Source organism: Clarias gariepinus, chromosome 12, assembly GCF_024256425.1.
Source record: "Clarias gariepinus isolate MV-2021 ecotype Netherlands chromosome 12, CGAR_prim_01v2, whole genome shotgun sequence".
Lineage (NCBI taxonomy): Eukaryota > Metazoa > Chordata > Actinopteri > Siluriformes > Clariidae > Clarias > Clarias gariepinus.
This window is the reverse complement of record NC_071111.1, coordinates 6,009,480-6,024,022: the sequence shown is the minus strand read 5'-3', so window position 1 is coordinate 6,024,022 and position 14,543 is coordinate 6,009,480. Positions and strand designations below refer to the sequence as shown.

Here is a 14,543-nt window from a genome sequence, read left to right as displayed (position 1 = left end):
TTAATATCTATTGTTGCAGGTGTTTGTTTACATTGGGAAAGTTACTTATTAGTAACTTACTTAAAAAATACATCATTAAATTGGTACATAACTGTTCATAACATCATTTTGATTTCACTGATGCTGCAGATTAAAGTCCAGGCAGAAATCTAAGGACTGCAACAGTTTTATTAAATTCAGTATAGACAGTTTTGTGTGATGCTGTGACGTAATCTGGAGAGACAAACAGACCGAAATGTTTCTGAGACTGGTTTCTGGTCCTCAAATGTATAAAACTTAAAGATACCAGTGAAGGAGTGAGTTCTGATCAATGTACAGACAATGTTCTTTTATTTGGATGGATGGATGGATGGATGCTTGTGAGACATCTTCATGAAATGACATTTTGTTCTGACTTTTAGACTAAAGTAATGAATGACCCTGCATGAAAATAGAATTAAATAAACTGAGAAACTTTTTTGTATAATGTAAGAGATTTTTTTCCTTCTCACTTAGATTTGAAATTTCATATTAACATAACAAACTTGTCTTATTATTATTATTTTTGAATCCTGCCCCACCTTGGTTCCGGTGGAAAAACACAGTCAAGGTTGGTGGAGTCACAGCCACGACTCCCTGCGCGCCCGCATCCTCACATTCCTAGACACGTTTACTCCACATCTCACTGCGTACTCCGTGCGCTCTCGGGGCGCCTGCGCAAGCTGCGTACCGCGCGCGCCACCTCCGCCGTCGCTTCCTCCTCCTTTTCGCTCGCGGAAGCTGCCTAAAGTGAGCGCGCGCCCTTCACGCGCACATCCTCTTCTGCCTGCCATCGGACCGGATCAGCTCAGACTCACGCGCCGCAGGAACTTGGAGACATTCACACACTCTCGCACCTGATGTACGTACACCACCCGGGTTATTTTTATTTCATTTCATTTATGGTCCAAAATATTTGCCTTTTGTTTGGTTTTATAAGAAGTAATTTAACAAGGCGCGTGCATATAGGCCAGAAACGCATGTAGGCGTTGATATGCGTGATAAGTGTGTGTTTTTAATTTATTTATTTATTTATTTATATATATATATATATATATATATATATATAAAATGCATGCATTGTTTCCGCACTAGAGTGTGTTTCCAGTTCACGAGATTTCCAAGATGCGCGTTTTTTCTCTTTTAAGTCTAAATGCAATTGCGCTTAATTGCGCCTAAAAAGTATCAGTTAATTAGTTAATTGATGCGCACTTAGGACTCTGATCGTGTGTGTTGAAAGATGCGCGGTCATAAAACGAAGCCGACATGAACTTGACCTTGTGCTTGGAAACTGCGCACTTTGTTCTGAAACGAATTGTTGTGGAAACATGAGCCGGTGAAGGTCACTGCAAGGACACACACACACACACACACTTTGGAGCGTCACTCTGTTGCTTATGTTAGTTGTCTTGTTCTTAATTGTACAATATCTGTTATTTCCTTCACGCTGCTACATCCGGGACACTGAGCTGTGACGTCATGCGCACGCTGTACGGTCTGATCAGTTCACGGTGTGATGAGCCAAAGAGATCACAGTCTCCACGGTTTAATAAAAAGAATGTAAAGAAATCTCTTGTTTTTCTAAATTTGCATACTTTGTACAACAGCCAAATTAGGTTCTGGAAAAAAATACCCTGAGATTCGAAGTGTATTAGCCAGTAATTAGCAAACTGTTTTAGACGAGCTAACAAACTGCATATGCTAGTAACAAACTGAAAAGCTAACATACCAATGATTCTAACAAGCTAACAAGGTGATAACTTGTGTAATGAGCCGAAATTGCTCTTATAATTCATGAAAAGTGCTAATGCTGGTAATGAGATGTATTTCTACTGTTTCTGAAAAGCTAACAAACTGCTAATGCTATGAAACAAACTAACAAATTGCTAGTGCTTTTAACAAGCTAACAAACTGCTAATGCTAGTATAAGCTAGTAACAAAATGCTAGTGCTATTAATGAACTGACAAGTTGCATTTAACAAGCTACCACCTGCCAATGCTAATTTTAGTAACAAACTAACAAATTGCAACAGGCTTACCGACCTGCCAATACTATTAATGTTATTGAATTGCTATTGCTGCCAAGTAGCTAACAAACTGCTAATGCTCGTAATAAGCTAACATCCTGCTACTGATAAGCTAAAGCTAACATTTAAGCTAAAGCAACAACAGTTTTCAACAAGCTAGCAGATTGCCATAAAGTTACAAATTGCTCCTACTACTATAAAGCTAACAAAATGCAAATGGTACTAATGTGCTAATTGAGTGATGGTACTGATTCTAATAAGATAAATGGCTATTGCAAGTAATGAACGGAAATTGCTAATGTTTTCAACAAGGTAACAAACTGCCAATGCTAATGAGGTATAAATGACATCTGAAATTTTAAAAACTGCTAACTCTATTAACAAACTAACAAATTGTTACTGCTTTTTCAAAAGCTAACAAACCGCCAATGCTGGTAATGAGTTACAAGTTACTTCTGAAATGCTAACAAGCTGCTTATTCTAGAAACAAATTGGTACAGCTTTGGACAGCTTACAAACTAATAATACTAGTAAGTAGTCAACAAATTGCTGTTTCCAAGGAGTTGACAAACTGCTAACGCTACTAATAAGCTCACAAATTGCTGATGCAACTGATGAGCTAACAAAATGCCAGTGCTAGTAACGAGCTGACAAATTGCCACTGTCTCCAACAAACTGCAAATGCTAGTAATGAGCTAGTCTCCTGCTACTGACAAGCTAATAAAGTTGCTCCTTACTCTGAAAAGCTAACAAAATGCCAATACTCCCAATGAGCTAACAAACTGCCAGTTATATATTACTTTAAAAAAAAACTAACAAACTGCTAATTCAATTGACTACAAACTCGGTACTAGCAATCAGTTAACAAATTCTTGCTATTTCCAATGAGTTAAAAAAAAGATGCTTGTGCTAGCAATGAGCTGCTGCTTTTAGTAAGCTAATATATTGCTTCCAACAAGCTGCTAACGCAATTAAGGTAACAAATGCTGCTTCTAATGGAGTGACAAACTCTAATGTTTCTAACATTAGCAAATAAAGAACTACTATTTGTGAACTTAATAAAGGAAAAGCTGCTTAACCCTACTGGAGAGCTTCAAAAAGATCTGAAATGCTAATTTAGATTTCGGGCCTACTTTAAAGTTATTAAATCAGTTAGTTATTTAAACATTATGCACTTCTGAAATTTTCATAAGAACATTAAATACTGTTTTATTACTGCTGATGGTGTCTCATTGAGAGGGAAACGGGGCTCGTGAAGTTATGCAATACAAGAGCGCGCGCGGTTGTGAGGAAAGAGGGTGCGATGGAGATTTAACAACTGATGTTTGGAGGAAATGTTGAAAACGTTCCAGTGACTAAACTGTGTTAAGACCGAATGAAATGCAGTTCCTGAATCTATTTGCGCAGCAAACATTATCTGTAAACAGAGAGAGTTGTCTGTTCTCCTTTCACCCACTTCTGTAACGGGCGTCTTCGTTTCCTGGCATCAAACTGCTTTAACCATGTTGGAAAGAGATCTGGGCGCAGTTATGGTGCCGTTTAGGTACCTTTTACCCAGACGGCTTCCTGCAGCTTAACTCTTATTGTCTAGTCGTTTAGCATTTCAAACGCACATCGATTCACGTTTCCAGGTGAAGGGTATGCCTTATAAAGGAACAAAACACTGATAAACAAAAACGTCAGCTAAATGTAGTGGGAACAGAAGCATCGTCTGAACTTTGGTCCTGAGGGTTGTGTAAGACATGGAGTGCAGTTTGTAGTGCTGTGGATATAAATCTGACCTGATGCACTCCACATGCTTTGGGTGTAAACAAAAGTGTGTTCATTTTCTGTGTGGTTCTTTAGGCGCAAACACAGTGGGAAGTCGAGCAAGGAAGTGATTCGACCGACAGTAGGAAGTAAATCGGACACGCTTGCAGTGTGTCTTCTGTACGTTAGCTGCTAAAACTAAGCCAAAGTACATGTTTTATGGGAATTTTAAACTTCATTACAAAATAAAAACTTTTATGAATGACCTTTCTTAAGGGTGTACAAACTTTTGCACTCGGTTGTACTTAACAAACCAGAGTGGGTTTATCAGCAAGATAAACAGATTTAACTGTGCTAAAATGTTTGTCTACTCTCTCTCACTCCCCTCAGTGTGAGCCCGATGCCTGTGGCCTGTTCTCCTTTTGTCCTTTTTGTTGGCGTCATGTCATTTCAGGATTAGCGAATAACCGGCGTTCGGCAGCTGGAAGAATGCCGAGAACGCTGGCTCGCCCATGTTTAGCTCGTACACACGTGACCTTTTAACTCTGACCTTTTTAAACAGTTGAACAGAATTCAGTCCTGAATCGTTCGTCAGTTTGCTGCATTACTCTGAGTACTGAATAACACACTCGGCGTCTTTACAACTTTGATTGTTATGAAGCCCTGACACTGGAGACTCCTTCCGTCAAAGTCTTGGGAAGAAAAAAATAAATAAATCCCTACAACAGCTAACCTTTTGGATTAAGGGTTTTTATGTGTATTTACTTTTTGTGCCTTATGCTGTAAAATGACAAATCTGAGCTGATCGCTTATGAGATTGTTTGTAATTGCAGTCCTTCCCTGTGAGTAGCTTCTGTTTACTGTTTAAATGAATTCAATGGAAAAAAGTTTGAATCTTTCCTAATTGCTGTGTATAAAGACGTTGCGAAGTGAAAAGGTGAACTCTGAAGGATGGGATGTAGTGGAGATCGTTGGTTCATCTTGTACGTGTGCAATAACGTTTTATCTAAATAAAGTTTAATAATAAACTAAAACAAGCTAATAATAAATAAAGTTTTATCTGAGAGCGTGTCCAAGCACAAGAAGTTTTTCACACCCATTACTGCTTTAGAAGTTTTCTGGACAACGGCAAAAAAAAAAAAAAAGAAACGCGGCAATGATTTTATCCGTCTCAGTCGCTACATAGCTAAAAACTTTTTTTTTTATTATTTTTTTTAAATAAGCTAAAAGCAGGACAGGAGGCGTTAGTGAGGTGTAACGAGGAGATTTTGTTAAAGCGTGTAACACTAGTGCTGCTGCGACAGAAACGGAATACCTCAAGTATTGACTTCAAGTACATCTGGATTTTTGTATAGAAAATATTTTTTTTGTAATGAGTGCTGCAACTGTGTGTAGATCATGGCCTCAGTTATGGAGAAACTCATCACCCCCGTGAGCAGCGGCCCTGCAGAGCCACCCACCAACAAGGTGACTGTGGTGGGAGTGGGGCAAGTGGGCATGGCCTGTGCCATCAGCATCCTGGAGAGGGTAAGAGAACACGCACACACACACCACAGTTCCATGGTGTGAGCAAATTTCCCCTAACTTGACCTGGCTTTTCCTTCTCTTTCTCTCTCTCTAGGGCTTGTGTGATGAGCTGGCGCTGGTCGATGTGCTCGAGGACAAGCTGAAAGGAGAGATGATGGACCTGCAGCACGGCAGCCTCTTCCTTAAGACCCGCAAGATCGTCGCCGATAAGGGTGAGAGAGAGGTCTTTTACGAACAAGTCTGTTTTTAGTTTTTTTTTATTTTTTTTTTATCCTTTTCTGAATCATGTTTTAAATGTCTCTCTTGTTCAGCGTTGCAGTTGTACAAAGGATTCGCTTTAAATCATTACTCAAATGATTTATCAAATAAATCTGTGGTTCTCAGACCATTTTTATCTAAAAAAACAAAACAAAAAAAAAACAGTAAAATTAATTAAACACGAGACTTAGTGAAAGATTTAACAAACTAAATGTTGAGACCTCCTTCTGTTAACTGCTTTTCATACTAAATTTGTCCCTTTTTCTGTCCTTCTCTCCTTCCAGATTTCAGTCCTTAGTTTCTTCCCTTCCTCTCTACTGTATGTCCTTCCTTTTCTTTTCCCATACACTTTTTATTTCTAGACTCATATTTGTACGTACTTCCATTTTCCCCCACTTTCCCTTTTATTCATACTTGGTTTTTGTAATTTCTTTTCCTTTCATTACATCCACTGATGTAAAAATTAAAACCTGCGTTAGACAACCATGAAATCTTTATTATTATTTATTTTTTGGGGTGTTCTAACTGTCTCTCTGCCCCTGTCTAACAGACTACTCCGTCTCTGCGAACTCGCGCCTGGTGGTGGTGACGGCCGGCGTGCGTCAGCAGGAGGGCGAAAGCCGCCTCAACCTGGTGCAGAGGAACGTCAACATCTTCAAGCACATCATCCCTCAGATCGTCAAATACAGTCCCAACTGCACCATCCTCGTCGTCTCCAACCCGGGTGAGCCCGCGCTCCAGCACCACCTAACCCATAACTATTGGCACCCTTTAAGAAAACAAGAATATTTTCTATACTTAAATGTTGCTAGAAAAGATACTGACGTCTCCTAAACACGATGGTTAAACACAAGTCCCTAGAAATGTTAAATTAAGATTAAAAACGGAGAAATGTTGGTTGTATGTCTGCAAAAAAAAAATATATATGAATGGTTTAAATACCAGTAGTCAGTGTTTGGTATCAGTTAACTAATAAAACTAATAATCAACTAAAAATTTATTGAAAACAGTAATATTTTGTAATATTTAGTTATTTTGATAATGCTGACTATTTTAACTTTTTTTAATAAAAGGTGCCAATAATTCCTGACGACATTGTAAACAAATTTGTCCCGTTTCTGAAAACGCTTTGTGTAACGTAGCCGTTTTTGTCTCGGCACAGTGGACATCATGACCTACGTGACCTGGAAGCTCAGCGGCCTCCCCAAGCACCGCGTCTTCGGCAGCGGCACCAACCTGGACACCGCCCGCTTCCGCTACATGATGGCCGAGAGGCTGGGCATCCACGCCAGCAGCTTCAACGGCTACGTCCTGGGAGAGCACGGAGACTCCAGCGGTGAGCCTCGGAACACGGGAGGATGAGTGAGGTGTCGAGGGTGGGCGGGGCTAAAGATCTAGACCAAAGCCTAAACATGGGAGCTGATTATATAAACGTTTGGTTGATCGTATACTATGGGGATAATATCATGCAGTAGTTCAGGGTTTTAAGATGGAAAGCGTGGGTGTGAGATCTTGTGGTTCCTGTGTTCTCCAGTGCCCGTGTGGAGCGGCGCCAACGTGGCCGGAGTGAACCTGCAGAAGCTCAACCCGGCCATCGGGACGGATCAGGACGGCGAGAAATGGAAGGAGGTTCACAAGATGGTGGTGGACAGGTATTAAAGTCACAATGTCATGGTTTTATTTTGTAAATTAACATACGGTCAACCCATACGAGGTCACGTTTTAGACCTTTTTTTTATTTTTTTTTTTTTTTGTCAAAATAAAATTTTCCATGTGTTTTAAGTTTGGAACAAAATATTACACGCTGTCGTTCAATCTTCCCGTTCTCTTGGCATCGACCCACCGTGGACTCTGTCCTTGTTGACAAACAGGAGTGTGATAGCTGACGTGATTCTTGTACCGTGGACGCACTCTGTCCCAGCTGGCACGTGTGCACCAAATGAAGCCGCTCCTCCGTCTCAGCCGGGTCCGAGGTCTGATCTAGTGTTGATGTTTACAGACGCCCCGCGTTTCTGCGTCAGCCGATCTCCCCTCGCCGGGTTTTATTTCCACGCCGTCAGAAACGCTGCAACAGACGTGATGTAAATAAATACTGATGTAGATCAGATGAGCCGTGCGTAAGCGCTGACGACATCTTGCAGAGAAGTTTATATGAGGATGAGTTTACACACCTGCTACACATACAGACTCTGAGATTTGGTTGTTTAGTCGATATTTGATGCAGGTCTACAGCCTGTCCCGATACACTTCTCTACACAATGTCCAGTGTTCATTCTTTTAACATCTGGAGACATCTGGACGTCCGTTACTGTACACTAGAGTTTATTATCCTCTGCTTGTTGAATCTTCGTTCAGAGTTCTGATGGGAAGCGCGGTTTCTTAAAGCTGATTAAAATAACTCACTGGGTGATTGGACCTGTGCAGCGGTTGTTAATCCTCGGCCCAGCGGTGCTGATAAAGTGGCTGAGGTTAAATGTGAACAACTGAACGGAAGTATATTTCTTCATCCAACATGAACATGTGACAGTTTTTAGACATGTGTAAGTGAGAAATTCTTTCTACTTTCCCTTTTCTCATACTTACTATTTCCTTTCCTTTTTGCTCTCTTATTTTCATCTTCTCTCTCCCTCCTTCTGTTCCTTTCTCCCTCGCTCTTTTCTTTTTTTTTTTTTTTTGCTCCCTCTCACTCTCCTTACACTTTTTTTTTTTTTTTTTTCCCCCCTTTATTCGCTCTTATACTTGGTTTCTTTTCTCCCATCTTTCTCTCCAGTGTAAAGTTTGATTTAAATGGTAAATGGGTTAATCAATCTCAGACTTGCACGCACACACACACACACGCGCGCGCGCACACACACACACACACACACACACACACACACACACACACGGGGTCAGAATGATGCTCAGAAGCATTAGTTCTATGTTTCAGGTTGATCATGTGACTGAACGTGTGTGTGTTCCACAGCGCCTACGAGGTGATTAGACTGAAGGGTTACACTAACTGGGCCATCGGAATGAGCGTGGCGGATCTAACCGAAAGTCTGGTGAAGAACCTGAACAGAGTCCATCCCATCTCCACTATGGTCAAGGTGATGAACGCGAGCGCACGCACACACACACACACGGATATGGAGAGAGAATGGGGGCAGTGAGGCAGAAAGTGAGACTGTAAATGAGGGGAAATTGAGAGACAGACGGTTATTATATTGTATGATGTGAAGGTGTAATAAAGATGAGAAATGTGAAACATTTTGACTTTAGAGCACCACCTAGTGTTAAACTCATTATTTTTTCAATTATTATTTATTTATTTTAACCAAATTGAAATGTAAAATCTAGGGAAAGTGACACAGATCTGTTTATTCGCTCTTTTGTAAATCCGTGTGTGTTCTGGATTCTGATCAGGATTTTACACCATGGAGAATAAATGATTGTGTGTGTGTGTGTGTTAAGGGCATGTACGGGATCGGCGATGAGGTGTATCTGAGCCTGCCCTGCATCCTGAACGCGAGCGGCGTGGGCAGCGTGGTCAACATGACCCTGACCGACGGCGAGGTGGCGCAGCTGAAGAAGAGCGCCGAAACTCTGTGGAACATCCAGAAAGACCTGAAGGACCTGTGAAAGTCATCCTGTAGTGCCACACACACATCATACATGTGCTTCTAACTCCTCCACTTAACACACACATACACACACCTGGGACACGGATCTATTTTTACATCACCGTCATTATTTTTAAAGATCACACTCTCGGTTGCGTCTCTTCTTTTCTAATAAGTGAAATGTAAGATCAAATCTTTACAAAGTGTAGTAGGAGTGAAGGAGTTCGGTGTGTACGGAGTGGAGTAGAGGTAATGAACTTCTCTAAATATGAAAAAAAAAAGTTATGTTTGAAACAAAGAACAAAATAAATCATTGCTAAGAACATTTGAGTTGTTTTTTCTTCTTTTCTTTAACACTTGACACCTTGCTAAGAATTAAACAACTTCTAACTACTTAAATTTGAATATTTGTAAAATTGAGTCTCTGAACTGTTTAACAATTTACAAAAAACAAGCTTTTATTGCGCACACACGCGTGCTTTAATCTAACAGGCCAGAATGTCCAGCACAATCAAGATCTCCAGTTAATCCAGCTCACACAACTTGCTCGCTTTATTTTTCCTTTGTTTTTGTTTTTTTGTGTGCGTGTTTGTTCATGTCGCTTCCTCCAGTTCTCTGACGAAAAGCAGAAGCGGGAGCATTTTCCTCGATCCCGATCTCTCGGACATGACGCGCTCGTCTCTCTTGCCGAAGCGCAGGCCGAATGGGTTGTAGTTAAATTTACTGCGGGTCAAACGGTGCTTGCAGGAGATGTGGCTCTCGGAATCCTTTTCCTTCAACAGGAAGCAGATCTTGTCGTCCTCGGATGTGCTCCGCTCGTCCACGCCTCTCTGATCGTCCTCTCCGAATCCGGCTAAATCTACAGGACGAACAAAACAACACAAACGTCTTGGTCTAATTATATAAAATGGTAGTTTCTCATTTTATTTAAGTACACTTAAATTAAGGGAACACGTATGTAAATTAGAACTTTGCTCATGTTTAATGCCTAATACTCTGTAGAGTACACGTTAGGTTACTGCATAATTTGGGATTATGTTCAATAACCTTATACGAGCTATCAAGAATGAATTAACTGAAATTCACATCGTTGAATCAGTCCTGTTTTCTGATCTTTAGGTGTGTATCTATTCTGTTCCGTACATTCTCATAGGATTTTATTCTTCACCAATTTTTTTGGGGTTAGTCTCATAATCCAGAAATCTCATAATCCAAACCAAGATTGAATAATCAGTTATTATTACTACAAACTAATGAAGATGGATAACTGGATGGTGAAGTTAGTGATGTGATGTGATGCAATAAAAAAAAATTTAAGCTTTTTTTTTTTTTTTTTTCTTGCATTTTTATCATATGCCACATAGGTTGCTGCATATTTTGATCAGTCGTAAAACCTATTTAGCTTATTCTAGTTTAACTGGAAGAACTGCATTTGATCAATTACAAGTGTCAGTACCTCAAGAAAAATCGCATTTGTAGAAAATAAATACAATTGTATTTTGGATCTTTTTTTTGTTTACTTAAAAATATTTTTATATATTGACTTTGGAAAAATTATTACCCTAGCTGTGCAAGGACCATACAGTATTTGGCAACTTCACTGACCTTGATTTGCAACATAATTAGTTTTTTTTTTTTTTTTTCAAAGAAAAAGTGTTGGAAAAATCTTCAAATTTTAAGTTTTAGTAAGATTTATTTCATGAGTGTTGTATTAATGGTCAAGAATTACAGTTAGATTATTGAACAGTTAGATTATCTTCCCATGTGTGTGGATGAGATAAAAGCCTGCAGTATTTTAAATGTTTTGGTTGATGTTGTTGTGGATGCTGAGGTGTTTTTCTGCTCATCATGGTTGTACAGAGTGATTATACTGTAAGAGTGAAATACTGTATATCCGACAAATCTGCTCGGGTTCTCTTCATACATGTCTCTCATCCATGAGGCGTTTTATTAAATGCCTCCAATAACGCAGAATGCATCAAATAAACATCGAAGACCAAAGTGTGTTTTGGAAAATAAATGTTTTCGCAGTCAGGAGTGTGTAAGATGCTAATCATAAACCAAAAGCGTGTGAATTTACATACTTCATTCATGCTCATTAGTTCATTTTATAATCTCTTTAAAATAATGCGTCTTTTTACACAACACTGAATAAACAGTTCACTAGTGAGTAATTCACTGAGCACAGAGTTGGAGTGTAAACCCTCTGAAATATCCTTAAAATATGAGATTTCTTCCTCTCTCTCTCTCGCTTCCCAGCTGCTATATCAAAAAAAAAAATTTACATTTTCATTAGTGTCTAATGAAAGTGTGCTAATTTCTCTTTGTGCGAAGGTCCCGACTATAGACATGGCGTTAGAACAGGATTAAAATGTAAATGAAACGCCAAATAACTTAAAATTTATGTCTTGATTTATTTAAAAAATTACTTTTCCTCTTAAATACTTAGTGCGTATGATGCTTTTTGACTTTCTCTCTAGTACCAAACACCTGAATTCAGATTTTGTTTTCAATAAATTCTCCATCCTGGAGCTCTAGGTTTGAGGTTGTGAGTTTAATTAGTTAAATAAATAAATAAATAACCATATAGAGTTCATCAGCTAAATATACAGTGGGATTTCAAAGGCTTCCAACATATCAAAATATAATTCAGTACAACTTCTATAATGATTAATAATCTGAGTGCTAACGTAACCCATTAAAAATATTTTCATCAACTTTCGAGGGTCTTAGCTTTTGTCCCATTTTTGCTCTGCAATGTTTGTGTAAAACTCTTACTGTATTATTTAAATTATTATTTAAAATCACAACAGAAATTTTAGGTAAATCTTACATATTTTAAGTATTGAACATTTTCCTTTGAAAATGCTTTTTATTTTTTTTTAAGTAAAAAAAATCTATTAAAAAATTCTCTCAGATTAAAAGTCTGACAATGAAATATACATTTCAGCTTTCATTTTACAAAAAAAAAAAAAAAAAAACATTAATATCGACTCTTTCACAGTGTCCACACTTCCAGCAGACTTGTTAATTTCCCAAGGTCTACTCAGTCTACTGTACAGAAACAGAAACATATCAATTGACTAAATAAATAAATAAATAGACAATTTTTTTATTAAATCAAAATTAAATTAATTCTGAACAAATTTCTTTCTAAATATTTCATTCTGCTGTTTAATTTTATTATTTGAATGTTGAATGTTTTTGATTTGCAGAAATAATTAACGTTTTGGATTGTAGCCTCCAAAAAGGTGGAAAATTTTACATCACTTAAAGTTTCTTCGATATGATTTACACGAAATATCCAAATTCCCCACTTTATGACTACTTACAAGGTATTTAACTCCCTCTGTGTCCTGAGAGCTGCTTGTATTTGTGTCCCCTCGAATAAAGTGTTACCTTTCTTTCCATCGCAGAAGTCTTTTACCTGGAATACTGACACGTGAGGATGCGCACTGAGCCACGAGGACTGACGTGAAGATGATCAGCACCTGTAGTTTCATATTGACGTGTGATGGAGCTGCTTCCTGTGCAGAAACTCGTCCCCGCTGAGAATAACCGCTCCATGTGAGAGCTTTGCTAGATATATAAGCATGGTGGGGGGTGGGGGGCATCTTTTACACACACACACACACACAGGGAGAAAGAGAGGGAGAGAGAGGGAGAGAGTTTTTCTAACCTCACTCAGCACCTCTTTCCTGTTTCGACCATTCGCTCTCTTTCTGGAAATGTTATTTGTATTTATTTCCCCACGCTGCTGTCAGAAAGCAGGGTGATTATTTAAATTGCTCTGTTTCTCGCCATGGTTGGGTGGAAAGAATACGACGAAAACAAAACAGACAATAATGAATAAATTGAATGCTTTTTACGCACCATCTCGCTCTCACACACACTGTGTTTTTCGGAGAAACGCACTGAAACGAGGATAAAACGGTGCTATTACACTTTACTGCTGTTTCTCAGACGGGGTTTGTTTGCTTTTTGTTTGTTTGAACCTCGCAACTTCACCAATATCACCAACTTCGTGATCAGGAAAAATGGGCCTCCATCGTGAGCGATTTTATGATTTTCCACAAAAAAACCTATTTCAAAAATTTGAATAATCGCCTGTTTCTCTAGCGTCTATTAGGTTTTTAGATTTAGATAAATTCGGTGTTAATGCAGAATAAAGAACTCAAGCTTGTGTATGTTGGCGCTTGCAGGACATGTGACTATAACCTTTAAACTTTAAACCTTAACAGGAGGCTTTAACCTCCTGGCAGAGGCAGCCTTTCCCCTTAAAATAACAGGACTCATGATGTACAGTAACAGTGAGACATCCAGGACATTCCATGCTGGAAACTAACAAACCACCACATTTTACCATGATTGGTCATTTTTGTGTCGAGGAGTCGCAGGCTGCCCCCTTGTGTTGTGAACAATGACAATTTTACAAAATTCCTGTAAGTTATTGAGGGTGAAGAAAAAAACAGATAAGGAGAAAAAGAGTGAAAAGAAATTGAACAATAATTGAAAAGATTTATGTAATTTGTATTTTTTCTTGCAAAATATTTTTTTTTATATTAGGTGTGCACTGAAAGTAATAATACTTAAATGGATTTAAAAAAAAAAAGCTAATTTGGTTTAATGACTTATTTAATCATTTTAAAGTTCTAATCACTCAATCAATCAATTAATTTGTAATTTCCATCCCCAGGAAGATCAGGAGCTCCTCACAGATCCACCAAGAAATCCACTCCTAACGACTCCCCTATCTTCATTACATCTCCATTACATCTTAACGACTCTCCCGAATCTCTCTCTTTATCTGGTTCTTCTTATTCCCCCCCCCCTTCCTCCTCCTCCTGCTCTCTCCATTGTTCACCTTTTTAGACAGGGGAGGATCTGTCATCCTGGACGATACACAATTGTCGAATCCCACTAATTTCACTCGGACTGAAGGATGAGTAACAAAACGTTTGATATGACTGAGAAGCTTCACAGACATCTTGCTGTAGAACGTCTTCCACCCCATGACATGTGCCACTGTAAGAAGATAATCAATGTTATTTATTTCACCTGTCAGTGGTGTTAATGATATGTTTGATCTGTGTTTGTATAATCAAATATGAGCCATTTTACTGTACAGTTTGAGGTACGTTTCTCATAAGTAAAAAAACAAACAAAACAAGAACAGTTATCTTTCTCGACAGAACAAAACATATTAGTGTAACATACAGTATCTTAGTTATAAAGCTTAAACATTAACAGTTCTTTTTTACGTAAAGGATTGTTTCACTTCAGTTGTTACCATCAGATGTTTGTAACCCCAAAATGATTTGTGCCAATGCCAAAAAGGTTTGGAGACACCTACCAATTCTGT

General features: G+C 38.7%; 2 protein-coding genes across 2 annotated transcripts; one reads left to right on the top strand and one right to left on the bottom strand.

Annotated features, from left to right (window-relative positions):
* The first annotated feature begins 725 nt into the window (after positions 1 to 725).
* Positions 726 to 9,506, top strand: ldhba (lactate dehydrogenase Ba). Its single transcript, XM_053508586.1, has 8 exons — positions 726 to 880; positions 5,190 to 5,321; positions 5,416 to 5,533; positions 6,130 to 6,303; positions 6,742 to 6,915; positions 7,114 to 7,231; positions 8,545 to 8,668; positions 9,033 to 9,506. Exons 2-8 carry the CDS (start codon positions 5,193 to 5,195, stop codon positions 9,198 to 9,200), a joined length of 1,005 nt encoding a protein of 334 aa, XP_053364561.1. The 5' UTR covers positions 726 to 880; positions 5,190 to 5,192; the 3' UTR covers positions 9,201 to 9,506.
* A 73-nt stretch (positions 9,507 to 9,579) lies between these two features.
* On the bottom strand, positions 9,580 to 12,689 carry kiss2 (kisspeptin 2). Its single transcript, XM_053508587.1, has 2 exons — positions 12,609 to 12,689; positions 9,580 to 10,040 (listed from the first exon to the last, which is right to left on the bottom strand). Exons 1-2 carry the CDS (start codon positions 12,682 to 12,684, stop codon positions 9,775 to 9,777), a joined length of 342 nt encoding a protein of 113 aa, XP_053364562.1. The 5' UTR covers positions 12,685 to 12,689; the 3' UTR covers positions 9,580 to 9,774.
* Between the last annotated feature and the right edge of the window lie 1,854 nt (positions 12,690 to 14,543).

Excerpts from the sequence above, each read along its gene's own strand:
- ldhba (XM_053508586.1), top strand. The coding sequence starts at position 5,193 with ATGGCCTCAGTTATGGAGAAACTCATCACCCCCGTGAGCAGCGGCCCT. Across the intron at positions 5,534-6,129 it reads CAAGATCGTCGCCGATAAGG|ACTACTCCGTCTCTGCGAAC; the intron begins GTGAGAGAGAGG and ends CCTGTCTAACAG. Across the intron at positions 8,669-9,032 it reads CCATCTCCACTATGGTCAAG|GGCATGTACGGGATCGGCGA; the intron begins GTGATGAACGCG and ends GTGTGTGTTAAG.
- kiss2 (XM_053508587.1), bottom strand. The coding sequence starts at position 12,684 with ATGAAACTACAGGTGCTGATCATCTTCACGTCAGTCCTCGTGGCTCAG. Across the intron at positions 10,041-12,608 it reads CTCACGTGTCAGTATTCCAG|ATTTAGCCGGATTCGGAGAG; the intron begins GTAAAAGACTTC and ends TTCGTCCTGTAG.